The sequence below is a fragment of the Pleurodeles waltl genome, chromosome 3_1 (genome assembly GCF_031143425.1).
Source record: "Pleurodeles waltl isolate 20211129_DDA chromosome 3_1, aPleWal1.hap1.20221129, whole genome shotgun sequence".
Classification (NCBI taxonomy): Eukaryota; Metazoa; Chordata; class Amphibia; order Caudata; family Salamandridae; genus Pleurodeles; species Pleurodeles waltl.
The window spans coordinates 712554838-712581030 of NC_090440.1; the positions used below are offsets into that span (position 1 = coordinate 712554838).

At 42.5% G+C, this 26193-nt stretch overlaps 1 protein-coding gene across 2 annotated transcripts in view; it reads left to right on the forward strand.

The window, feature by feature from the left end:
• The first annotated feature begins 993 nt into the window (after positions 1 to 993).
• The window catches only part of LYPLA2 (lysophospholipase 2), a 94335-nt gene continuing 69135 nt past the window's right edge, over positions 994 to 26193 (forward strand). The window contains exons 1-6 of one of the 2 annotated variants that reach the window (XM_069223454.1): positions 994 to 1107; positions 13769 to 13871; positions 14808 to 14839; positions 20797 to 20862; positions 23577 to 23624; positions 24591 to 24661. In XM_069223454.1, coding sequence (XP_069079555.1) covers positions 13794 to 13871; positions 14808 to 14839; positions 20797 to 20862; positions 23577 to 23624; positions 24591 to 24661 — 295 coding nt within the window. In that variant the 5' untranslated portion in view covers positions 994 to 1107; positions 13769 to 13793. Of the gene's footprint in view, positions 1156 to 13768; positions 13872 to 14807; positions 14840 to 20796; positions 20863 to 23576; positions 23625 to 24590; positions 24662 to 26193 lie in introns of both variants that reach the window. The other variant, XM_069223453.1, reaches the window with a different exon arrangement.

Here is a 26193-nt window from a genome sequence, read left to right on the forward strand (position 1 = left end):
ATCCATCCTTTCACTCATTCAGCCACACACTTATCCAACCACCTTTTCACTCACTTATCCATCCACCATTTGACTCACACATCCATCCAGCTATTTACCCTTTTACTAATCCATTTTCCTCCCTTTCATGCAGTCTTTCATCATCGTCCTTACATCCATCCTTTCACTCATCCATCTACCTTCCAACCCGTTGATTCATCCAGCCTTTTACTCCATCCATCCATTTACCCTTTCACTCATCACCCATTCTTTCAGTTATCCATCCATTCTTTCTCTCATCATCCCTCCATCCACCCTTTCACACTTCCATCTATCCTTCCTCCCTTTCAATCATCCATCCATCCATTCACTCCCTGATCCATGCATCCATCCATCCACCATCCCTTCTTTCACTCTCCTCCCCACTCTTTTGCGTTAACTATGAGCCTTTGACTGCCCAGTTGCAGACAGAAGAGGCCCATCAAAAAGCCCACCTACGATGTAGCTGTTAAAGCAGGGGTTGATGACCTTCTGGCTGGATAAATAAACTAAATGATAACAACCCCCTGAAGGGCAAGCAATTTTTTTGTGGGAGCACACAAATTCGGCTGAATCAAAGCATGTAAAACGAACATCCAATGTGGGGGCGGAGTTGAAGTCCCTCTCCTGGTAGTTTTCACATAATTGTATGGCGCTAGCAAACCATAATTAAATAGTGAACCTAAATCTACTTGCTGTACCGTAAATAGATACCAAGTATATCAGGGCTGATTGCAGATTTACAATTGGATCTTCGCTTAACACGAAAAATACGATAACTAAGCAACTAACTATTTTAACGGTTATACTGCGAGACATGAAAGAAATTCGGAGGTAGACATAGAAGACGGACCAGAAGCATATCCTGTAGAACTTCAGCAGTTGACATAGAAGAAGGACGGCGGAGAATAGCCAGTCCCCCTTCTATGCCAATTGTTCTTGTTCGTCTTTAGGCTCTTTTTAGTAGACGTTGAGGTCCGAGACCCATACTCATGACGCTATCGTATGAACCGGCCCACCTTCAGCGTGACCCAGACGTAAGCGGAAGTTCCGCTGTGTTAGGCTGACAGAGGGCTGTGGAGAGAGGAGGTGAGAGAAAGGAGGAGAGAGGAGAGAAGGAATAGAAAGCGAGAGGAGGTGAGAAAAAGCGATTATCAGAAAGGGTGGGCAAGTGGTCTGAACGCGAGGAGAAGAGGGGTAGAGTGTGAGAGAATAGCAGAAATAAAAGGAGAGGAGAAATCATGGGGACTAAAAAAAGAGATGCGGGGACAGACAAATAGAACAAATGGGATCTGGAAGAAGGTAGAGATTGGGTGATCGAAAGTCCTATAGAATAAGGGGTCGGGTTGGGGCAGGTTACACAGTAAAATAGATGAAGACGGAGTGGAATAATAGAGGTGGGAGAGAAATGGATAGCATGAGATCCTATGTGGGGTGGGGTGACATAGATGCATTACAAATACGAGAAAGAAGAGTCAAGAGGAGACTAACATTGACACGGTGGTCCAAATGAGAGAGGGAGTGTGGGTGGGCAGACATTTTGATTAAAGAGTAAGGAAGGGGGGGACCTAAGGCTGGAAATTAAAGCTCGGAGAGAGAAGGAAACCAGGAAACGTTAGAGGGGAGATAAAGGAGCTGGTGGTGAAGGGTGCAAAGTTAGATTTTGGTAGTACAATGAATGAAAACATTTAAGGCTTCTCCTTTATTATGGTATGTTGGTTGCTTTTAAAGTGCTTAATACTGCCACCACAAGGCACATAGAGTAGGCGAGCAAACGAGGGCCCAGAGGAGAGCAAGTGAGAGGAGATACTTGCGAATAGAAGAAGCAGCCCCACAAGGGCTTACACAAGGGTAGTTCACAGAGTATTGGTTTATGTTTGAAGCCAACCTTTGGAGTGTAGTTGACTAATAGGAAGGAAAAGGCAATAAGACAAGCCAGGGATAGACGGTTAGAAAGAGAGCGTGGCTGAAGTGCAGTTGCATACCTCGCTGGCTGAATTTGAGTACGTCAGCAAATTACAAATTATAGATAGTCTATTTGATTGAAGATGATCGTAAAAGATCATCCAAAGGGATGTAGATTGCTTTCCTTGACAATGTCTGTACTGTGACACGTTGATGCAGCCCAGAGTGAGTACCAATGTCTGAGATTAATTCAAGCATCCCATTACCAATTTTAATGCTTTCTTAGTAAGTCCATAAGCTGTACGTGTATGCATCTCAACGGGCCACCGAGCTTGCAGGGCCATAGAACTGAAGCCTCACTGAGGCCTAGCAAAACAAAAAGTGGCCTATGTTGCTTGTCTTCCTGTTCACATAGGATTCGGTCTAAACAGCTCAGACTGTGCCTATAATTGGTCCAAGTCTGTAATCAGTATATTGTAGACATCCCTTACTGCACACAACCAATCATAATCCATTCATCATATTTCAGACAGCACTCTGTACCCCCACAAAAACACTGTACAACATTGTTCTTATCTCGCCTCCCAATAGCCATGCAGCCCTGTGGTGTATGACTCGCACTGCACCTTGCTTGTGAGGTTCAAAAACTATGATAGTGTGATTTGCTGTTCAGAGGGGCATGGCCTAGCAAAGTCGGAGTGGACTGTTGACTTTGGAGAGGGGCCAAGATTGATTTGCATATGGTTGGTTCTTCATTGTAATGGCACCAACGTGCTAAAAATAGTGGGCTGTGATGTAGTCCAGGGTGACTATCAGTTTATGAGGTTAATTCAAGTGCTTCATCGATCACTTTTTTTATTCTTAAATGAATTACCCTAGGTATGAGGGTTTATGGTCATAAATGAGACCCAAATTAATTGATCTGTGTAACTCAAGCTGTACCTCGTTCAGGAGGCCTGACAAGCCAAAATGAGTCAGCAGTTGCTTTTGTCCCCAGTTTGAATGGACACACATTTGTAATTTGAACCAGGCTGTCCCTTCTGGGGTGGGGCAAAGCCTGAATTTCATATGGTTGATCCATGTTTGTATTGGCACGGATGAGCTAAATAATTGATGGCCTGGGAAGCAGTCCAGAGCGATTACACATGTCCGAGATTAATTCAAGCACACCATCCTCACATTTTGCGCATGAGACCATAGCCAGTTGCCTCGTCCTTTACCTGTGATGATCCACAGGGTGGGAGGGTAGATGCCAGGAGTTATTACAGTGGGGCTGATAGGAGCACTTCTCTTCATTTTCATTAAGGTCTCGGAATTCTGGGCGGGCAGAGATGTCAAGGTTCAAAAAAGAGTGTCAGGATGCTGAAGTTCAAGCTTTGGCACATATATCTGAAGGTGGCCTAGATTGGGCCATCAAAGTACGGGGATCCGCTTACTTTACCTGAATAGTTTCTGTGGTGAAGTCCCAGTCTCTTGGTCTTACAAAAGCATGCCCTGGCACGTGGAAGGGAACAGGTTACAAACCTGTCTATTTTGCCATAGGATTGCAGGGGTGTGGAATTTATTAAAATATCTACTTGTCCACTGGACAGGTTGCTTCTCCAATCTACTTGTCCTGTAAAAAGATCTACTTGTCCCTTTGGTGCCATGTAGTGTGGCGCCAAATTATGGCGGCAATCTCATTATGCAGGAGCTCTGATAATAGCCTCTCTGATTATGCCAGGGCTACTACCATAGTAGGGCTTGAATACTTGCAGTTTCAATCCCTACTGTAGCAATTTCCTTATTTTTCCACCTTTCTGCAGATCTGCATACTGGGGCTGGAGGAAGCAGTAAGCAATAGTTCCAGGGCTGGAATGCCTTTGAGTCTGCAAACCTACTAACCTGCATGTTTTAAAGATCTTCACCAGCTTCTCTCTAATATTTTCCCATAATAAGAAAGGTTGGACATTTACTCCTGACAATGGCAGAATTAGAACTTCTTCCAGGGTTGGGAAGAAAGTGGCTGGAGGGAAAATTAACTTGCAAATGCTCAATAGATTTTCACATGAGCAAATCTACACATGCGTATTTACCCATGCTAAAATACAGTTCACAAATATTTTATAGGGGTACGACATATACCATGGGTGCACTTTTGTGACTTTCTTTAAGAATTTGGGGCCACATGTAGGTAGGTTCAGATTTGCGACCTGCAAATTGCGAGTCGCAAATCCGAATGTAGGATGGTGTCCCTGACACAATCTGTGATTCGCAAGGGCTTCGCAAATGCACACCTCATGAATAATCATGAGGTGGGTCGCAATTTGCGACCCCCTTGCGAATGGCGGCCTCACAGGGATGGTGGCCTGCTGGAGACAGCAGACCACCATATCTGTGACTGCTTTTCAATAAAGTAGTTTTTTTTTTTTTTTTTGTAATGTAGCCCGTTTTCCTTAAAGGAAAACGAGATGCATTACAAAAATGAAACGTTTTCGTTTCATTTTTTCAGAGCAGGCAGTGGTCCTGCGGACCACTGCCTGCTCTGAAAAAATGTTTACAGTGACATTCACAATGGGGAAGGGGTCCCAGGGGGAACCCTTCCCTTTTGTGAAAGTGGTAGCACCCATTTGAAATGGGTGCAAACTGCGATTGGTTTGCGCCCGCGTTCGCAAAACAATCCTACATTGCACTGCGAGTCGCAATTAGGAAGGGAACACCCCTTCCTAATTGCGAGTCGCAAACCCGTTTTGCGATTTGGTAACCAGGTTACCGAATCGCAAAACTGGGTTTGTGCATCTCAATGTGCTTTTTGCACGTCGCAAACAGCGAAAGTCGCTGTTTGCGACATGCAAAAAGCTACCTACATGTGGGTCTTGGTCCCTAATTAGGTCTGGTGTTAGACATTTTGTTTTTATTAAACGTCTATTTCTCTCTCTTTCGGCTGGCTTTACTGTGAGTGATCGCATTCTTCTCTTCCACAAGGAGCATATTGGCACACAAAGTAGTTTTGTTCAGTGTCAGGAACTACAGTGGCAATCAGTGACGTAACGAAACTGGAGGGTGCCCCTTTGCAAAGAACATGGAGGAGCCCCCTCTCCAGACTCACTCAGGGCAGGTGCTGTGCTGAAGGGGTCCCCTGGAGGGCGGCTGCGGGGCCTTTGTTATGCCACTGGTGGCAACGTGTGCTTTTAGAGTTCAAAAACGTTTTTTTTTTTTTTTTGCCAGTGTTTGTTACAATGTTGAAGGCCTGGTAGCTCCCACAACAATAAAGTGTTACAAAAGCCATGTCAAAACAAGACACGCATTGATGAAACTAAAAGACTTATAAAGATATGTCAGATCAGTTGGCTTTGTCAGTGTTTGTTTATTTTCATGCTTCCCATAATCGTGTTGAAAATGGTTACACTGATTTTCCATTAGAAATATTTTTGGGAAATACTAGCATGTATCAAAACATTTTACTAAATGACACCTCATTTGCATCTAATCAGAGAGCATTCTGGGAGCATTATACTTAGCCTCATAGCCTAAACTTTTCAAACATGTGTATACACGTTTTTTTTATTTGTACTGGAACCAACGTCAGTAGTGAAGTGTGACCTTAAAACATTTATTTACAGCACTCACCCTAATAATGAAGGTTTTCAAATAATGAACCATAAATACAAGTTCGAACAGCATTATCTTTTGGAAATACATTACCTCAACTGTATAGAGTTCCACTCTCTGTAAACAGGCAGCCAAAGGGTTTGTGCTGCAGAGGGTTGGGCCTACTTGTCCCAAGGACAAAGTAAACATAAAAACTTGTTGCCCTTGACCCCAAACAAGATGTCCCGGGCGTCGGGCGATAGGAATTCCACATCCCTGGGATTGTTTAGGACACCATCGGACTGGTGCCAAAGAGGAGCAAAAAAAGGGTGTGTAAGTAAAGGCAATAGTCCTTGCATTCAGCAGAGGAATTAACTTTACTAATAAGTGTTGCCATTGCCTTGTAGCAATAGCCAAAAAAAAGGGAAAGAAAACCATTGAATGTCATATGTGCGTTCCATAACGCTGTGTTTTCCTAGAATGATGCTGTATAGTTGCTCATGTGGGCGTACTTACAGCACGACATGACCACTATTTATTTTCCAAACTTACTATTCCAAGCTGGTGAGCACCAATCTTTAACCGGAAAATAAAAAAAGTTGTCTGAAACAAATTACAGCTGCTGCTGGGCCTACCATGAATTAAAAACTTAACTTTTTTTTCTTGTTGTGTGTGTGATGGGGGACGAGAGCAACAGAGGAGCGAATGAAAATGAAATGTCAGGGGGCAACAAAGAGGAGATAGGGCGGGCAAGCAGTGGAGGATTTTGAGGCGGGTGAATAAAAAATAAAAGCCAGGAGGGAACGCAACAGATGGGGAGTATAAGAGGGAGTACCATGGAGCGCACATGGGTGGGTACTGTATTTAGAAGGGAAGCAGCAAAGAAGTAATGCTCCAGGAAAGGGACAAATGCAAGAAAAAGAAGAGAAGCCGCTGAATAAGTAGCAAGCAAACGAAATTGTCAAAAAGGCCAACCAGTGCTAAGCAATGGGCTGTCCAAAATAGTTTTTTTTCAACAACACAGAACTTGAACGAAGTCACAATCTAACAAATAAAGGTGAAAACAGCCTCCTTATGAACTTAGGATCTGGAACCATGTATATTGATCAGGACTGGCCCACCCCTCCTCCAGTTCAGGAAAGGGCTAAAGAGACACTCCTTTAAAACAAAAAAATACTACATCACATAGAAGTACGCTTATTTCCAGTTCTCATAGTCTAGTTACACCTCCAATTACTCATTGAATGTATCTTTCTTTGCCATTGACCATGTACAGCACTCTGCTGCATTTTGATTTGATTAGCGCTATTCAAATATGTTGTAATGTTCTTGTCACTAGCTTGAGGTAGGCCTGGAACCTCGCTGTCTCCTGAGTTCCAGGATTGACATTCTGGAGCCTGTGAGACGCTAAGGTTCCAGGAGGTGGACGGTTGAGAGGCTGAGATCAGTTGAGGAGAGACGGAGCACAGATCTTTTTATGGGTTGGATTTTACTTCAATAAATCTTCATTCATTTCGCCTCCTTCGCATCAGCACTTCATTTTAACACTGGTGACGAGTCACCAACCCTGAACCCACGAACGTACCGTCTGCAGTGACGTTTCTACTAATTCTGGGTCCGCGCTACCGCCAGTTGTTTTCTTTTCTTGGGGACCTGAAGACTGAGGATTTCCCGTTCAAGATCCGCCCGGTTCTGTTCGTGTGAGTGCCTCAGTTTTTTTTGCTGCTTTTGGAACATTTTTGTTGGCATCTGACTGCCGTTGCTTTTCGACGAGGCTCGCACCTTTCCTCGCGCACCCTCGCGCTTTCCTCTGCGCGCACTGTTGTTGTGTACATAAGAACACGCGTGATGCGAGTTTCGTATGGCCGCAGTCTAGAATCTAGACCGCTACTTTCTGCTATCAACGCTACGATTTCAGCAGGAAGTGGAGAGGATAACGAGGGAAAAACAACTAGACTGCAGCTCCTACGCCACAGCTCCAACCAGGAAGTTTGCAAGGCTCCCTCCAGGGAAAAACTAGACTGTAACTATTTTTCTCTGCTTACAGTGTTGAACTATTATACGCCTCTGCTTTAAAGATGAACTTGTGTACTTATTATTTTTTTTTCTAGTGATTTTAAACAGCTACTGTGCTGTATTTAACTTTTGTCATTTTTCTCAAGACCTGACAAAACTTTCCATTGTATTACTATGGCTACACCTACTATGTCACAACCACCTCCTTTCTTATCGGACAAAGGTGACCCCATTCTTCCATGGAAACGATGGAAAAATCTTTTTGACTCGTATTTAATAGCCATTGGTGGAGAAAAGTTCTCTCCAGCCAGGAAACAAGCGGTTCTTCTACACAACCTGGGAATTGAAGGCAGAAATATATATGACAGCCTGGAACCTTTGACTATTGGTGGGGCAGATGGTGAACCCAGAGATGTTTGAGATGTCAGTGGCAATCCTAGCTGCACACTTTGAGTCCAAACTCAATGTTGTGTTAGAAAGACATACATTTTTCGCCAGATCTCAGGGTAATACTGAGAGTGTAGGGAATTTTGTAGCTGCCCTACGCACATTAGCACGCACTTGTGATTTTGGTGAAATCACAGACTCTCTTATTCGTGATCAACTTGTGTGTTGCACCAATAACAAAAAGATTCAAGAGAAACTTTTGACAAAGAACCCTGACTTGAGGGAAGCAATTACCATTGTCGAAGGAATGGAGAGTACTAGCAACTGGATCAAAGAAATGAATCATACGGAAGGGGACAGTCTCTCTACTGTGCAAGGATCCAGGAAGAAGTCCTTAGGGTTAACAGTGGTAGTAAGGCACAAGCATCTATCCAAGAAAAGAAGAGAGACATTAAACTTTTGCGTTGTTACCGCTGTGGCAACGCGGGTCATGCAGCAAACAGTTCTAATTGCTTTGCACGAAATTCATTGTGTAGGAAGTGCGGAAAGAAGGGACATTATGCTAGGGTTTGCAACAATTATAATAGCAATATAGATTTTGTCACTGATAATGTCAACAAGATGGTATTATATGTGGGACAGGAGATTGACTGTATCGGGCACAATACTGGCATAGTAGATGAGGGTCCTGTGATCATGCCTGAGTGTACTATTAAACTGGATAATAGAACAGTTACGGTTTTAGCAGACTCGGGTTCTCCCTACACCATGGTTGACAATAAGAACTGGCAGGATATCTTCGGAGAATCTCTAAGCTCCCTTATCAAACCTGACATCAATCCAGTCAGTTATGGGGGTACTAGAATAGAGGTGATTGGGTATAGAGTCATGAAAATCCAGTTCCTAGATAAAGTTACCATTGGAAAGGTCTATGTAGCTAAACGTGGTAACAATTTGTTAGGATGGCGACACCAACGGGACATGGGTATTAAATTAGATCCCAACTCTGATGATAACGTTATGGTGGTAAGCAATGGGGATGACTTGATGGAGATTTGTAAGGAATTTCCTAGTGTGTTCAGTGAAAATTTAGGTTGCCTGACAAATTTTGAACACAAGATTATTTTTTAAAAAAAATGCAGTGCTGATTGTACATAAAGTCAGAAGAGTACCTATGATGATGTTAGAACCTCTCAAAGCGGAACTAGACAGGTTACTTAATGCCAGAGTTATTGAGGAGATAGAATCTTTGGAGTGGTTGGCCCCTGTTGTATTGGCACCCAAAGATAATGGGAAGCGCATCCGAATGTGTGTGGACCTCAGAGATCTTAATAAGTACATATGGATAGATCGTCAACCTCTACCCAATATAACAGAAGAGTTGTCGTGTTTAGGTGGATCAAGGGTGTTTAGTGTTTTGGACCTATCATCAGATTGTTTTGCACCCTGAGTCCAGACATCTCACCTCTTTTGTTACACCTTTGGGGGCTTACCAATTTTTGAGGATGCCTTTTGGCGTGGCCTCTGCGGCCGCGTGTTTCCAATGTGTCATGAAAAAAATCTTGGAAGGAATATCTGGCACGTTGTGTTTCCAGGATGACATATTAGTTCATGGTAAAACAGTAGTTGAACACGACAAGGTATTAAGAAAGGTTTTGAGCAGATTAGCAGAGGCCGGTCTTACTGTTAAGAAGGAAAAATGTAAGTTTGGAGTCACTTCTGTGACATACCTGGGACATACTATTTCTGGTGAAGGGATCAGACCGAAGTTGGAACTTGTTGATTCTATAATTCATGCACCTGAACCCAGAGACAAAGATGATGTAAGATCATTCCTAGGGTTGGCAGAGTATTACTCTAAATTTATCCCCAACTTTTCTAGCGTGACACAACCCTTGAGAGCACTTTTGAAGAAGGGTTGTGAGTTCATTTGGGAGAATGATTGCATGTCTGCTTTCTCTTTTGTAAAGAACTGCATTGGGATGATGACCACCTTAGGGCATTTTGATGTGTGTGCGAAAACGTATTTGTACACTGATGCAAGCATCAAAGGTTTGGGGGCTCTTCTTATCCAAAGGGTAGGTCAAGAGGAGAAAGTAATAGCTTTTGCGTCACGTTCTCTCAAAGAAGCTGAACAACACTATTCGGTCATAGAGAGAGAGGCACTTGCCTGTATGTGGGCTGTAAAGCACTTTAAATTTGACTTGTGGGGTTTACCTTTTGTGGTGAGGACAGATCACAAACCTCTTGTCCAGATTTTCTCTCCTAAGAAAAATGAAGGGTTGACCCCGAGAATACGAAGGAGGACAGAGGGGTTGTTAGAATATAACTTTGTCGTGGAATATGTGCCTGGGCCGAAAAATATTGTGGCAGATTTTTTGTCCCGTTCTACGGTTGATAGTAGTGAGGAGGTCGATGATAAAGTTACGATTAGTTGGGTAAGAGAGATGGCCATCAACGAAGAGGAGTGGAAATTGGCAGTGGAGAGAGATTCGGACAGACATAAGATTGGAGAATTAATTGTTAAAGGATGGCCAGAGTTTAGGGACATTCCTGACTCTTTGAAGGGCTATTGGAATGTGAGAGATGAATTTTCCTTAAATGGTAATGAGTTATTTAGGGGAAGCAAATCCATACCTCCTAAGGGGGTGAGGAACAAAATCGTGAATCTGGTTCATGAAGGGCATTTGGGCAGGAGTTTAACCAAATCCAGACTTAGGGCCATTTATTGGTGGCCAGGGTTGGACAGTGAGGCTGAGGCGGTTGTGAAATACTGTATGAGTTGTGCACATAATGACAAAAGCAAGGTTGTGGCGAGAGCGCCACTTTCCCCTGTTGAGATTCCGGAAAACCCCTGGGTGAATGTAGGTCTAGATTTTATGGGTCCTTTTCATCTTTTACCACTGAACGAACGTTATGTCATACTTATGGTGGATTATGCGTCCAAATGGGTGGTGACCAAATGCATGAACTCAATTGATACCCGTACGGTAATTGAGTTTCTAGAAGAAGAGTTCTCTAAAGAGGGTATACCCAGTCATTTAGTCATGGACAATGGAGTACAATTGACATCACAAGACATGAAGCATTTCCTAGATTCGACAGCCTTGTATCTGCTACAAGCCAATGGTTTAGCTGAGCGTATGAATAGGATGGTGAAAGCTTGTGTGCAAGAAGCTATTGAAACCAGAACTCCCTTAGCTAATCTTCTGAGAGATTTGTGGTGGGCACATCGCAACACTCCAAACAGCATTACCAATATAGCTCCTTTTGAGTACATGAGGGGAAGGTTGGGTTGTACTAAATTGTTCCCAGCATGGTTCGGTAACACTTTAGCTCGGGTTGATCTGGATCTGGAGAAATTTGATAAAGTGCCCGGTCTCCGAGAGGAGTACCAACGTAATTACAAGTTGCGTTTTGATGCTAAGCATTGTGTTGCTAGAGCGAAGTGGAAGGTAGGTGACCTGGTGCTGGTGAAGGACCCGAGTTTTAAAACCAAAAGTAAATCATCTTTCAAAGGCCCTTTCCGCATCAGATTAGTAAAGAAAAACATTGTGATTCTTGATAATGGGGATGCGTGGAGCATGTCCAGAATTACGAGATGGACAGGTGCGGAAGACTCCTCTACTTTGAAAGATCTAAGAAGAAATCATTTCATGGAAACTTCTAAAGAGTTACTACGTACTAATGTTTCGTCCAGATTACTTTCCAAACCAGTCTGGATGAAAGACTATGTATCTTGACTCGTTGTTTGCAAGTTTGTTTTAACACTGTATATTTCCTCCTATTGCACTTTTGTATTGGCATGGAGGTATTAATGTAAGGGAAGGGGATGTGTTGTAATGTTCTTGTCACTAGCTTGAGCTAGGCCTGGAACCTCGCTGTCTCCTGAGTTCCAGGATTGACATTCTGGAGCCTGTGAGACGCTAAGGTTCCAGGAGGTGGACGGTTGAGTGGCTGAGATCGGTTGAGGAGAGACGGAGCACGGATCTTTTTATGGGTTGGATTTTACTTCAATAAATCTTCATTCATTTTGTCTCCTTCGCATCAGCGCTTCATTTTAACAAAATACCATTTACATATCTTATGTTATTAGTAAGATCCCCAATTTTTCAACTGTGAAAAGGCTGTTTCAGAGGAGCCTGCAAACATTATACTATTTGTATCATAGTTTGCTTAATGCTGTTGAGTGTGCAATTACATTAATAATGTGTATAATATACCCATCCTTGATTTTACCTAAAATTCAGAAGCATTCACATTAGTAATTGTCTGTTTTAATGTGACCCAATAAGGGTTAAGTGCTGTGCAGATTGACTGTCTGGCTTAGAGATTCAGAGGGTTCAAATGAGAACCCTTTGATAAGCAGCCAAGTCTACCTGTTTTGACTCATCAAAGTTGCTTTCGCTTTATAATTTTGGTGGAAAAGGCAAACACTTTTCACCCTATGTTTAAGAATGAAGTAGACTAGTGGGCTAAATTTAGACGTTTGCCCTAGCAGCCCTCTCCAAATACATAACCTACATGCATTTTTAACCATTGAGAGACAGCTAGCATATAATCAATAGTAGAGGTCCTACTCTATATACAAACTTGTATATTCTTGAAAATAATTAGTCTAATTTATATAAATATCAGGTTTAAGGTTAGAGTAGGTAAATTAGAAAAATGCACACAGTGTATCCAAATGTTTAAACATATTTGGATTGGTGTTCATTCCTGCCCCAAGCGTTTTTCTACAGGGACACCTATGGCAAATAACACTTCCCTTGCTGGATATAAGGCAAAAATAAGCTTGCATTAAACGGTTCGTTCTCAAATAAAGTTTCTGGATTTCCCAAATCATAAAGGAAATTCCTTTAGCCACCTAAAGAATAATTGTCAAAGCATGACTCAGTTTAGACTTACCAGGACACCATCTTAGACTCAAGTCTCACTTAGGCTAATTCTGTGTCTTAGTTAGTTTATAAAAATCCCGCTACTTAAAGACCTAAAGGAGAATGGAATAATTGACCAGGGAGAATGCAGAATAATGGAAGTGAGGAGCAATGGATTGATTAAGTGGAGAGAAATAATGCAGTGTGATGAAGGGAAGTGGTGATGTTTGCTTGTGTCAGTGGGTCTTATGGTTTATAGTTCTGTTATAAAGGCCCATGCCTGTTTCTGCAATAGGTTTCTGCATTGAGATTTTGTCCTGCTACGCTGATTGAATCCAAATTGCCAGTTCTTGGCAAACAAATTCACAGATTAGGGGAACGTCCACAATAAGTGGCATAAGTGTACAATGCATAGCTGTGTTCATACAGATTTTGGTTGAAATTAGATACTTTGTTGGTATAGCCTGGTGGAATTATGGGTGGTGTGGACTGTGGTAAGTTGTATGCTGGTGGTTGAGTAAGTGGTGGATGTATGCACTCTGCTGGTATATGGGCAGTAGTTGTTTTTGTTGGGCTATTAGGAGGTGTGCTTCGTTACAGATATGGTAGGATTTGGGGGGAGTTTTGGTAAAGAGTGATGATCTTATTCTGCTTAGTGATGGTTGTGTGCCTATTTTGGGTGTGGGCAGGGGTGGGTTTGTACGGTTGTCATGTGTGCAGTTGTGGGGGGTGCAATGTGGTGATCTTGTGAGCATTGTTTGAGGTGCAGGGTGTTCATGTTCAGAGCAGTTAATGGGTGTATGCGGAAAACGTAGTGTCTTTAGTATTTGGGTAATTGGATGGAGTTGGTAATCATTTGTAACATCTCCATTGAGGGTGGGTGGATGGGGTAGGATGGCACTGTTGAGGTCAGTGGTGGAAGTCTAGGGTGGTGGGTTGCTCATAAATCCCAGCTCAAAGTTCTAATGAATGTATATACAATTTTTTTTTGGCAGGTACTACGTTCAACCCCCTCAGTGTATGTGCGGTAACAACATGTCTGTGCCTCTCCTCGCCGATGCTGTCACTGTCTCTGGCACAGAGCGGGAAACAGCCGCAGTAAGTTTGCTCTTGGCTTCTGTTGGTGTTCATGACTGTCAGAACTTCAGCAAACGTTCTGCAGACTGTGGGGGTTATTGAGACGTACATTGAATGTTTTTGATACATGCTGATCTTGCAGATGGACTGTAGTTTAAACCAGATAGACTTGCCACTTTATTTTCGACACTCGCCCAGCCCATAGAGGACTTACAATTTAACTGTTTAAGTGCTTGAAAAAATTATGGGAACTGCATTGTCACTGTACCGCCCTGCAAGTCCAGTCGGAAATTTCATTTTGGACATAGTACCAAATTTTTGTATGTCTTATCACCCAGTGTGATACAGTAAAAAGCAATTCTAAAAGGGGAACACTTTGCAGCAAGTATGAATAAACAAGTGTAATTGCAGACCACTGAGTGAAATATTGAAAATACTGTGAGGTGAAGTACAGTGGGCATCCAGTCTTATTGATAATGTATATCATTCTGTGTGTACTAAGTGACATGGGAGCTTGCATGCTGTATGATTCCGCTCAAGTGCGATCCTGGCTCGTTTCCATCTAAGTAGACTTCACAAAGGTGGACATTTTTCTCCATCTGTACGGCTACCGGATTTATTTAATAATATGTTATTTAGTGCTGAACCCTCCATGGTGAGAGGCCTGTCTAGTGTTGTAGGAAACCTACTACTGGTCCAAACCTGAAAGTAAGAAGACTTACTTTCAGTGGGGCCGCACCAGGAATACTTCTTGTACCTAGTGATGAGGAAGGTTGGCTGCCATTCACGCTAGGTCTGACATAAAACTTTGTGTGTGCTGCATGTTTACTTTATGACAGCAATGCATCTTAACCAAAATAAAAGATTATGTATGCCTGTGTCATCCCCTACTCTCCCTTTAAATCCTTCACTTTTCTCAGTTTATTTGTTTATTTTTTTTGATTCTTTAATCACCAGGTAATATTCTTACATGGATTGGGCGACACCGGGTAAGTGCTGGCTATGTATATTTTTATGTTCTCTAAACACTGAGATAGTCTTAGAAAACCAATCTTCTGTACTTGGAAGAGGGGGTGATTGCACAAGACGCCTTGTGCAATTGGATAGAGTAATCCTCTGTAGGTTTTTAAAAATCATACTATTCAAATAATACGGTCTACTGTGTGCCTTTGCTACCCCATGCTTCTTCCTGATTCGCCATGTGGCTTCCATAGTTCCGACTACTGTGTTAAACACATGTGGTTGTGACTTCCACAATGAAACAAAGATTATTTACTTGGCATTTATTGCATCAGCAGCTGCAATTGAATTCCTTTTTGAGTGTTGTTTATTGTGAAATAAAGTTGTTTTCCTATTTAGTTCTTTAAAGTTCAGTATGAGTGTCTTCGTTGCTAGAACCTTGTTTGTAGTGAGAGCATCTTGAAGTCTTTTGAATATTGAGGCAAGGACAGTCCATGGGCAAATGAAACGGGTTATGACAGGGACAGAGGGGGGGGTGCACTGTGCGCATGTGTGTTTGGCCAGCCTTCTTGTACCGGTCAAACACACGAGCTCCCGTCCTCACTGTGTTGCCGGTTTGGAGGCACCAGGCAGAGGTTCCCACTCTGCCTCGGAGCGCCCTGGCTGGGTGTTCTGTTCAATCCTAACACTGCTTTAATGCTGTCAGAAGCATTAGGATTAGACGCAGGGCAGGCTGGGAGCCTGTACCTGCGGTGGAGGGCAGAGGAGCGGATTGGCGAGGTGAGAAATGTAATTAAAAAAAAAAAAAATTATCATTATTACATATGTCTTTCTCTCTCTCTCTCTTTATAAGTATATATATGTATGTATGTATAATATATATATATATATGTATATATGTATATTAGTCATCCAACCCCAATCCCGGGCTGTGTCGCCCCACTCGTTTTCCCTCCCGCGAACCGCCACTAGCAGGAATGCAACATGTAATCAAGTGAAGCGGAGGGCTTTGTTATGTTTTAAAACACATCCCCCTTTCTGCTCATCTGGTGGCGAGCAGACACCAAATAGAGGGAATTGTTCATTCTAAGTGTTGTAATTTATTTTAGTAGAAGGCCGACTGTGCTAGTCAGTAACAGTTTGAACCTGAATTGGGTACGTAGAAAGCTGCCTTCTCAGCAGTTCTCCAGACATGGATGCTTAGAGAAGAACATTTGATACTTGAAGGAGCTAACCATCAGGACCTCAATATCTTTAACATCTTCAGATATAAAGATTGTGTTTTGTTACTGTGTGACTAGGGCCATGATTTGTAGAAGCATGTAATACCCTTTTTGTGATTGTGTTATCAGTGGATACTTTGTCCAGACAGGGCAGTTTCAGAAGGATTGTGTTTTACATTAGGTTTGAAGACCAGGAATGTCTACCAAGAAGACTAATGATACATTTTGTAAGGGAGAAATTATTACTTCAGCACCCATCGGTAACACAGCTCTTGAGGCTAAAATGGACGTAGCAATTCTTAACTCCCTCTGTATGATTCACAGGTATGTTGGCTGAACTAAGGGTAAAGTCCAAGAGGGATTGACTATACTAAATAATATTTCCATGGAAGCTTGTTTCCCTTCTTTCCCAGTCTAATAACTATTCTGTATTATGTTCTAAAAAGTATCAATCTAGAATATAAGCACACTAGAGAATTAGTAACTCACCTGAACCTGTCGTTTTCCATCATTCATATTTTCTATAACATGATTCAACACTCCTGAAATGTGTTGCAGTGCCACTGGGAAAGTAGTGTTCATTTGTGATCCATGGGGTTTCAATCGTCCTTCATTGGCTGTAAAAATGTGGGTTGAGTGTCTTGAAGATAAACAGAGGTAAATCTTCTAAAGTAAAAAAAAAAATCAGGTAGGTGCCGGGGAATACCTAATATTTACAAAGTTAAAAGCATCAGGTTTATACAAAAAATCAGTTTGCGCACCTTGACTAGCCTGTGCATCCCTTGAATTAAAGCAAAACCATGTCCTTACCAGGAAACCTTCACAATTTACAAATGTCCAAGGGACACCATTGTGCCAGCAGTATGCAAATAATGTGCACTGTAATGATAGTGGTATCCTCAATCACATATTAGATGGCTCCAGTATCCCATGGCAGTAGGGACACTGATTGCAATGGATACCCGGATAGGCTAATGATGAGGTTGTTTCCAGATAGGAACACTGTCAGGCAGAGGGAACACAACACTGGGCACACTCATGTTCTCTCTAGCATATAAGAAAAACAGAGACACACCACACACAACCTCTTTTACTGTAGTTTCCATTGAAGCATACCTGATCTCCTTCGAGCTCTGCCCTACCCTTATCTTTGATCTTGTGGAAGGCAGTGGTGTAGTGGCACCTGCAGAAAGCCCTGATCAATATCCACTTGCTAAAGGTGTTTGCTGGATAAGGGCTTCCTTTTTAGGTCGAGCGTAAGCGTGCGACCTCTTGTATACTTTTTCTGTGGGCTTCCAGCTACTTCATTTGTTAGTTTCAGTGTAATTTAAAAGTCCGTGCTTGCTAATGGTCAGTCATGCCTCTTTGTCCCTCATTCTGTGTTAGAGCAGGGACCAACTACTATATAATTATGCTTTTTCCTGTTTATCTGGTCTGTAGGGGACTTTTCTTTTCACTTTGTTTCCTGCTCCTGTCCAGGAAAGCTTCCCTTTTCATTTGCAGAGCATTCTTGCTCTGAGCCTAACTGTAAACAAAGCTATAAATCTTGGTCACATTTAGTTTTTGTGGGCTCTCTGCACCATCTCACAGCTGCGTGGCTCCTGCCCTTCCTTGGCTTTGATTTTCTGGACGAATTGTGCCTGCCTGTGCTACCCAGGGCAGAGGATTGCTTATAATTGCTTATAGCCTAAGCACCCAGCTCTACCAGGGCTCTGCAATCCTTGGAGACAGCGCCCACTGTGCTCCATACTGGGATCCCACTTGCAGCTCCATCAGAGCACCTCAGTTGACACACTCCAAGCCCCTCATCCATGCCAGAGCACCCCAGTTCTTACAGTCAGTACACACTGCTGTTCTAGTACTGGGACCTCGGGCGCAGCTCGATCAGTGCACCTCAGTTCACACACTCCAAGCCCTTAAGCTGTGCCAGAACCCCACACGCTGTCTGCCAGAGCACCTTAGTTCTTACAGTCAGTACACACTGCTGTTCTGGTAGTGGTACCTCGGGCGCAGCTTGATCAATGCACCTCAGTTCACACACTCCAAGCCTCTCAGCCTTGCCAGAACCCCACACACGCTGTCTGCCAGAGCACCTCAGTTCTTACAGTCAGTACACACTGCTGTTCCGGTACTGGTACCTCTGGCTTAGCTCAGCTCGATCAGTGCATCTCAGTTCACACACTCCAAGCCTCTCAGCCGTGCCAGAACCCCACACATGCTGTCTGGCAGAGCACCTCAGTTCTTACAGTCAGTACACTCTGCTGTTCCAGTACTGGGACCTCAGGCGCAGCTCCATCAGTGCACGTCAGTTCCACACCGGCGAGGTCACCTCCTTTCCTATACTGGGACCCCTCTAACATACAGTTCCATTACAGCAGCTCAATTCTAATATTCAGTCCCACTGCCAGGCCCATACTGAATCCAAAAGAGAAAAACACAGCTCAGCAGTGCACCTCAAGTCTAACGTCCAACGCCTCTGTTGATGGGAACCACCACAGTTCTGCCAGAATCCATCAATTCTAACATTCAGTGCAAGTTTCTTCTCAGTACTAAGGCTCACACACACACACACACACACACACACACCCCGCACCGCTTCTGTGGTTCAGAGGCAAAGCCACTCCCATGTTGGGCCCCACTCGCAGATTCACCAGGGCATCTCCAGGCTAAAACTCGGCAACACTGACACGCCAATACTAGGTTCCCCACATAGCTCCATTAACATACCTCACTTCTGACCTTGTGTGCCTGTTACTATTCCAGTACTGCAGCCCACATACAACTCTGTCAGTGCACCTCAACCCTAACCTGCAGCGCCCCATTTGTTCCAATACCAGGAATTACACTGCACTCCGTTTATCATTCTTCACCCACTGCTGTTCTGTTATTCCAGAACTAGGCTGGGACACAGCTCTGTCTATCCCCCCAGTCCTGATCTGAAGCGCCCCAATATTGCTGTATTTGGGTTCACTTGTAGCTCTGCTAATGCACCTCCTGCTGTTCTGCAGAGCTCCCTGCTGTTCCACACTCTGACTTCTGTTTGAGGACACGGGGGAGCCAATGAAATCTATTCTTAGCTGCCATCTTTATTTGGGAGGGTCTGTTTCACCTATCTCACTCCGTTCTTTCCTATCCTTTGTTTACTCTGTGTTTTCTTTCTCCCTCACCTTTCTCTTTCCAGTTCTTAAAATCCACTTCTTAACAGTTTCACTCTTTCTTTTAACTGTTTATCTCCACTCCTCTCCTTTTTTCCCCCCCTTAAATTTCCCTCTTCCTGTCCTACCTCCTCACTCAAACTCGCAAAAACTTGGTTGTTTGTCTTTTATTGTTTCAATGCTCTCTTTTTTTTTTTTCATCAAGCATTCATTCTTTCACAATTTTTTTCTCTTCCCTTTATTCTTTCTTTGTCTTTATTTGCTCTGTCCTTTGACTCAGTATGCCTACTTTCAATATTTTTATCTTTCATCTTTCCTTTCTCTGGTGTTTTTCTTATCTTTATCTCTCGATTCACGTTTTACTATAAATCCATCTTTTTCCCGTCTGTGTGTGGAAGCCACAAGTTACTTGTCGGGACACAAAGTGTCAACGTGGTTTTCCCATTCTGTGTCTGTGGGAGATGTCAGTGTATACATGCCCTGTCTTTTTCGCTGGTTGTGTCTTTCACCATCCTTTTTTTTTTTTTTTTTCCTTTCACCCTCCAATCCGTCTAAAATGATATTTTTGTTATGGTGTTTTGAGCATTGCACTCTAATGCCAAAAGTTTATTTCCAATAAAGGTTTATATGATAATTGTATATATTTTAGATAGAGGAAGAAGGTAAATGGAAGTGCTTTATTTAAATGCTGGGCCACTGGAACTAAATGGCAGGAAAAGATGAAATTATGAAGCAGGGTTGACCAATTTATGTGACAAGAAAAGTCAGGTTATAAATTTACAATGACAATAGCTCTAACTCCAGAAAATGCGAGACCTGTTGCATTGCAAATGCTTATTGTGTCTTGGAATCTATGGCTGTGCTGGCTTGGCCCCTGCAAAGGACCTGTGGTGTAGGCCGTGCAGTGAGGACAAACTACAGGAGTCACGCATTGATCTTATGACAGTGCTGGGTGCATGCAGATCCTTTAAAGGGTCTGCAGCACCACAGTATGAGGGTCGACAAAGGTGCCAGACAGAAACTGCTTCTTTCTGGGGACATGTTGTGGTAAGCTGTTTAAACACAAGTCCGTTATAAACCAAGAGCATTAGCCTAATAATCCCTCTATCCCCTCACAGTCAGTCTTACAGTTCCTGCAAGTGGCAGCAAGAGGTATCAATGCACTTGCTGTGGCAGTAGAAGAACATTTTATATAGCATTGTTACTCCAATTTATATATCAATGGCCGGATATGCACTCGCCTTCCCTGAGTCCCTCTTTCATTTGTACTGAATTATGTTGCACCATTAACTGCAAACTTAAAACCTTGTACTTCAGTGAGGTTACGGATGCTGGAGAACCAGTAAAGTTGCCTTCCCTTTTGCCTTCATCTTGCTTTTGGACCTTGTAGAGTCCTTTTTAAAGGAGAGGAGCATCACATGGTATGATGTCAGTGGGCAGGAATGAGTACATTGTACAGCTCTTACAAGGCTACTGCTTGTTATTTTTAAGTTCTTATGCTTCTCTCTCTCTTCTGCCAAGTGCCTGGTCTTGTGTCCTACACTGTTTTTAGGAATTACAGTGTGAATGTTACCAGACAGTGTTGTGAAGTGATCTTTGTTTCCTCAGGCACGGCTGGGCCGAAGCGATGTCTGCAATTCGACTTCCCTATGTGAAGTATATATGTCCTCATGCGTAAGTATGTCTCTGACACCAAATAAGCTCAAGAACTTCCCACCGTTTTAGTTTACTGAGATACTGCCTTTCTTAGCAACAGTTGTTTTTTTGTGTTTTTTTTTTTTTTTTTTTTTGTGTGTGCATATTGCAGCCACGGGTTCTCAGTCTGCTGTCTATTCATAGATACTGAATCTTTGATCAATTACATGTTATACCCGCTATAGCACATAGATCTGCAGTTGCTGCCCCTAACAGTGATTACTTTGCACCCTGTTGGTATTTGTCTATCAGCTGCCTCATTGGAGAAGCACCATTCTCAGGAACTGTTAGGGTCATGCACTTTGTACCCGAAAATGTCCTTTGGCCTCCCTTCAAAGATTATTTCACTTTTAGTGACTGTTTCAATATGTGCAGTGCGGGGAGGGGGAATGGTGTCTCCTGGCAGTTTGTGGTCGGGTTACATGACTGTAATATAGCTAACAATTGCAGTGCATCAAGTAGCATTGAGCACAAGGGAGGCCACACAGCCATTAATTATTTGCAAAAACTTGGGTGCACCTCAGTAGGTACAACAAATTGTACTCTTGAGCTTTCTCTCATGTTCATACAAATTAATCTGATACTAGTGGCAGCATTTCTTAGTACAATTGTGGGTTTGATAGTAATTCCACATTTATTATTTACTACTACTATTGGCCGTTAGCATTTTCTGTATCTGGTGTAAATTTGAACCTTGAATTTTATGTTCTTTGCTGTTTTAAATCTGCTTTTCGCATTTTCTGTGGCTTGACTGGAGTGCTGTTTTCAGAAATGTTTGAGGTTGCTGTGGCAGGAGACCAACTTTCCTCTTTTCAAGAAAAATCTAAACACATGGCTCATTAAATAGGCCCCTTTTTAGCTCTCGGCTAGACAGTGCTTGCGCCGTCTTGAAGAGGCGTGTTGTGTTCAACCTGTGTGCTTCAGCCAGTCCATAACCTTACCATTTGCCCATTCCATTGCCAGTCTTATATCTTTTGTTCCCATTTGTCCATGCCTCCTCTTGTGTTTAGCCCTTCCCAAGAGCATGGATCATGTACTTGTGTCCATCACTGCTCCCGTTTTAGGAGCTTCTTTTATCTTTGCGTTTAAGCAGTCTACACGAGTGCTCGTGATATTACAAGGTCTGTCTTCTCCCACCCAGGCTTCATTTCGAACTGCTCCTGTTTTTTTCTTCTTTGTGTTCTTTCTTAAACAACGGCCAGATTTCACTATAGCTAACAAAAGTGAAAGGATCGCCCCTATTGTAGCAATATTGGTCTGTGTTTTGACAAAAAACAAAACAAATGCAATATGTGCATGAAGTGGCATTATGGATTTCAATTCGAACTTTGTTTTATAGTGTGGTTTGTCCCTCTAGTGTCTGATAACAGACGATCCCATACCATTGCATTTTATTTGCGTTATACAGCGAGTGCTGGGTCATAGCTCTTTTTTACATGACTTTCAGCTGTGCTGCTATTCAACATAGCTAAAAGACATTGACAATGCCAATAGCTCTCAGATTGCAGAGACCTATTGGCTTTGCCAATGCTTGTCATTTTCTTTTCATGGGATGTACTAATAAATTGGACCTTTGCCTGGGCGCCCAGTCTCTGGACAGCCGTGCACTTTACAGCTATTTTAAAATAACATAACATTTAGAGAGGTGCATTATGAGTATGAGTTAACAAGGACATATGATAACCTTCCAAGTCTGGCGTTTCCTCTTTGTGTTTCACATGTATTACTCAACTTTATGTGGTCTCTTGGTTCTACTGAAGGACCCAATGGACTGTAATGTTTGTTGATCCCTTGGGTAGGGCCTTGATGCTTCTATGCAGTATCCAGACCTATATCCTGTTAACCTATACCCTGCATATCAAGGGGGTTGGCAGTCTGTTGCTGTGTTGGACCACCATATCATAGTACTGAGCTGACTTAACAACTTATCTTTGGATTTGGCTCCGTTTGCTTCTGGGGGCTCTATTAGGCACAGCTTTGGTAGCTTCTGATGAACTTTGGTGGACTCCATCTAGTACCCCCACCCCCTTTATGGCTTAATGCTGCCTTCATGCACTGGACTTTGTTTACAGCTACACATATTACTCCCTTGGTGGCACTATAGGCCCTCCATATGGGTTTGGTTTTCGATACTCCTGTGTGGACTCCATATTGAATTTTCTTTTGGCTTAACGTTACCCCATTTAGATTGGCATCCCTCCGACCCCTGTGTAGACCCCATGTCAATCTCCCTTGGTGATTTTACAACATGTCCAGGATGCTGGACTTCTCATACTTCTCAGTGGGCTCCTTATAACACATACCCTTGTGGACCCAACTGGCACATCAGTGGCATTTCTGACTACGATACTGTACATTCCTAAAGACCGTAAGTATCTGCATGCATGATAGCTATCTCCATGTAGGGATAGTCACAGTACCATGCCACAGGGATGGGGTAATGGTTATGAAGCACAAAATAAACATTGCAAAGCAACTAACTACCTACATGATCATTCTGGAAGTGCTTTGGGCCTAACAGTTAACAAGAAAGCACTATGCAGTGTGTATCTTTACACTTTAGTTACATTTCACAAGGTTCATTTCCCCATTAGTGTCCATTACTTATACACACATACTGCGATGAAGCCATCCCTTCAGTTGTTTTGAATCCACAGACCATGCCCTATTTTGACATATTTACTCTTTTACAGACCGAGAATTCCAGTGACACTCAATATGAAGATGGTGATGCCGTCCTGGTCAGTGTTAAGCCATGGTTTTATTTTCAGTTAATATTTAAAGTAATTAATGGCATGCATATGGATGGTGTTTCTGCTCAGTCTGCCTTTGTTGTGATAATTGATGTGCCTGTGTCCGCACATAATTGGCCTCTGTTTTTTTTATAGTCTGCTTTGAGCCATAACAAGATTTGTGACTAATATTTCTACTACAACTCTGTCTCACCTAGTGCTCGGTAGAACCCTTGCAATGGTTGTGGCTCTCTAACTCACCAGCTTGCTTCCCAGCCCTTTTATTCTCATTGCTGGTATTTTTGATTCTGTCATCTCTAATCTGAGTATCTGCCCACGTGTGCCATTGACCGTGGTGGCAGGATGCAGTCTCTCTTCACCCACCTCATCATTAACACTTGTCTCGGTGGTGCAAGGCATGCATCTAAGTCTTCCATACTAAATGTGAAAGACTGAAGACTTGACCCTAAGTCTTCCATCTAAGCTAAGATGTGAGGTAAATAGAATGTGAATACCAACCAGCAGGTACTTTTGTTAAGCAGAAACCTCCAAAATATATTTGGAATGTTATAAAAAAAATTACAGGTGCTGTTGTTCTTGTAAGATGAGTTTGTGACCACACTGATCCCTAAATACTCAAATGTCACAAAGTGACATCTTAAGTGAATCTTCATTACCCTTTACACCTAATCCGCTCACTATTTGCCCTCCCTCAACCCCATAAATACTATGTGCTGTTCATGCGGGTGTTGAAAGACTTAAGGCATGACCGAAGGAGTACGTCTTGCACCACGCTCAGAAGCCTAGCCTCCCTCTGTGATGTATTTGGTCTCTAATGTCCAGTGATAGCATACATCTGCAGAATTGCGGTCATACAGAGGTTTGTTCATCCCCTTCAGTGTGGCTCTATGACTTGAATTTGCATGAAAATTGTGCAAGAATTTTTCTGAATTGGAATTTTTATATTTCTGCCAGGTTTGACTTGATGGGCTTGAGTCCCGATGCCCCTGAAGATGAGGCTGGAATAAAAAAAGCATCTGAAAGCAGTAAGAAACAAGCTTTGGCAAAGCCTGCAAGTCTGGCGTACATTGTCTGAATGAGCTTGAAAGAAATTCTTGCATTTAACACACATAGTTGGAAAAAGGTGGCGTCATTATTCAGTGCATGTGAAATTGTGAAGTATAAAATGATGGTAGGAACTACATTATCCTTTGTTCACCGACACAGTGTAAAGATCCTCAATCTGCCGTATCCCAGTGTTGATCTTAGTGTCAAGAACCCATCAAAATGCCTCTGGCTGTGTAGACATTAATGGCGACTCTGATATTCCATGTACTATTTATGACCACTATTTCACTGGTACTGTTAACTCGCTAAAAGATGATTAGCCAGAATGTTGCGGGGATTAATAGTAAGATTTATACAGCAGATTGTAGGTCATTTATAAATTGCTTTGGCAGAGCAAAGGGGGCCTTTTAACATGGTTCATGTTGTCTCTTTCTTTTCACACTACCGGCATTGTTATTAACCACGGGGGAATTCCGTGTATTATATTTTATTTAGTTAATTTATACAGCCATGATTTCTTTTATAAGGGCACCCATAATTTATTGATAACTGATTTATTTAGTACAATGGGCTGTATTTGGACCTCCACCGAGCTCTCTGTTAAAGAGTTTAAATTCTTTCTGTGTGGGGATTTTAACTCCAACTTGACAATAAATAACGTTTCTTTTGATAACTTTAATATGCACAGAGATAAGGATATTGCTGGGTTAAACTGTTGTGAAATTATATTGTGTAGAAGGGACCTTGTTAATGCCCTGGATTCAACCCTGGGGGTGTAATTTCTCATTTTTTGATTGAGGCTGCAGATCTGTTATTTCTTACATATTATCCAAAAGTTTGGTGGGTCAACTTAATGCGAGAGAGGTAGCGGGTAAAAACCTGGGAGATCATAACATACTTACCATTAATTTAGTGATCCAGGGTGCTCGTTTACTCCTTCATGCAAAGAATAATCTATGTTTAAAGGACAAAGACAGTAGGCTAAGATTAGTTTGAGATGCTCCAATCCCTTGTTTTTTCTTGTGTGCGTTGTTTTGAGCACTTAGCTAAAATATATTATGGGCTATTTCAAAACATGTCTATCCTTTGATAATATTGTCATGTGTTTTACAGATTTTAATCAGTCGATTAAAAGGTCCCTCTCTAAACTCACCCATGTTTCAGATGTAAGTACCCCTAGATGGTTTGACTCTGTCTGTTCTATAGCAAAAGTATGTCTCGATACAGCTTTTTCCAGTAAGTCCAGGGATAAGGTGGAAGTGGCATTATATAGAACCACTTTAAAACAAAGGAAAGCTGAGATTATAAGAGACTTATGGGAATTACTAATGGCTGTATGTTACCGTAAAGTTTCTAAATCATTTTGGCACATTGTATCCTCTTTTAAGTTGAATAGCAGGCCTGTCTTGAGTTTGGGAGCCCATGTTTCTGCTGATTCGAGGCTGACACACTTCAAAAGCATTTACTGCTTAGGAGAGATTGGCAGAAGGGTTACTAATAGCATTAGGGT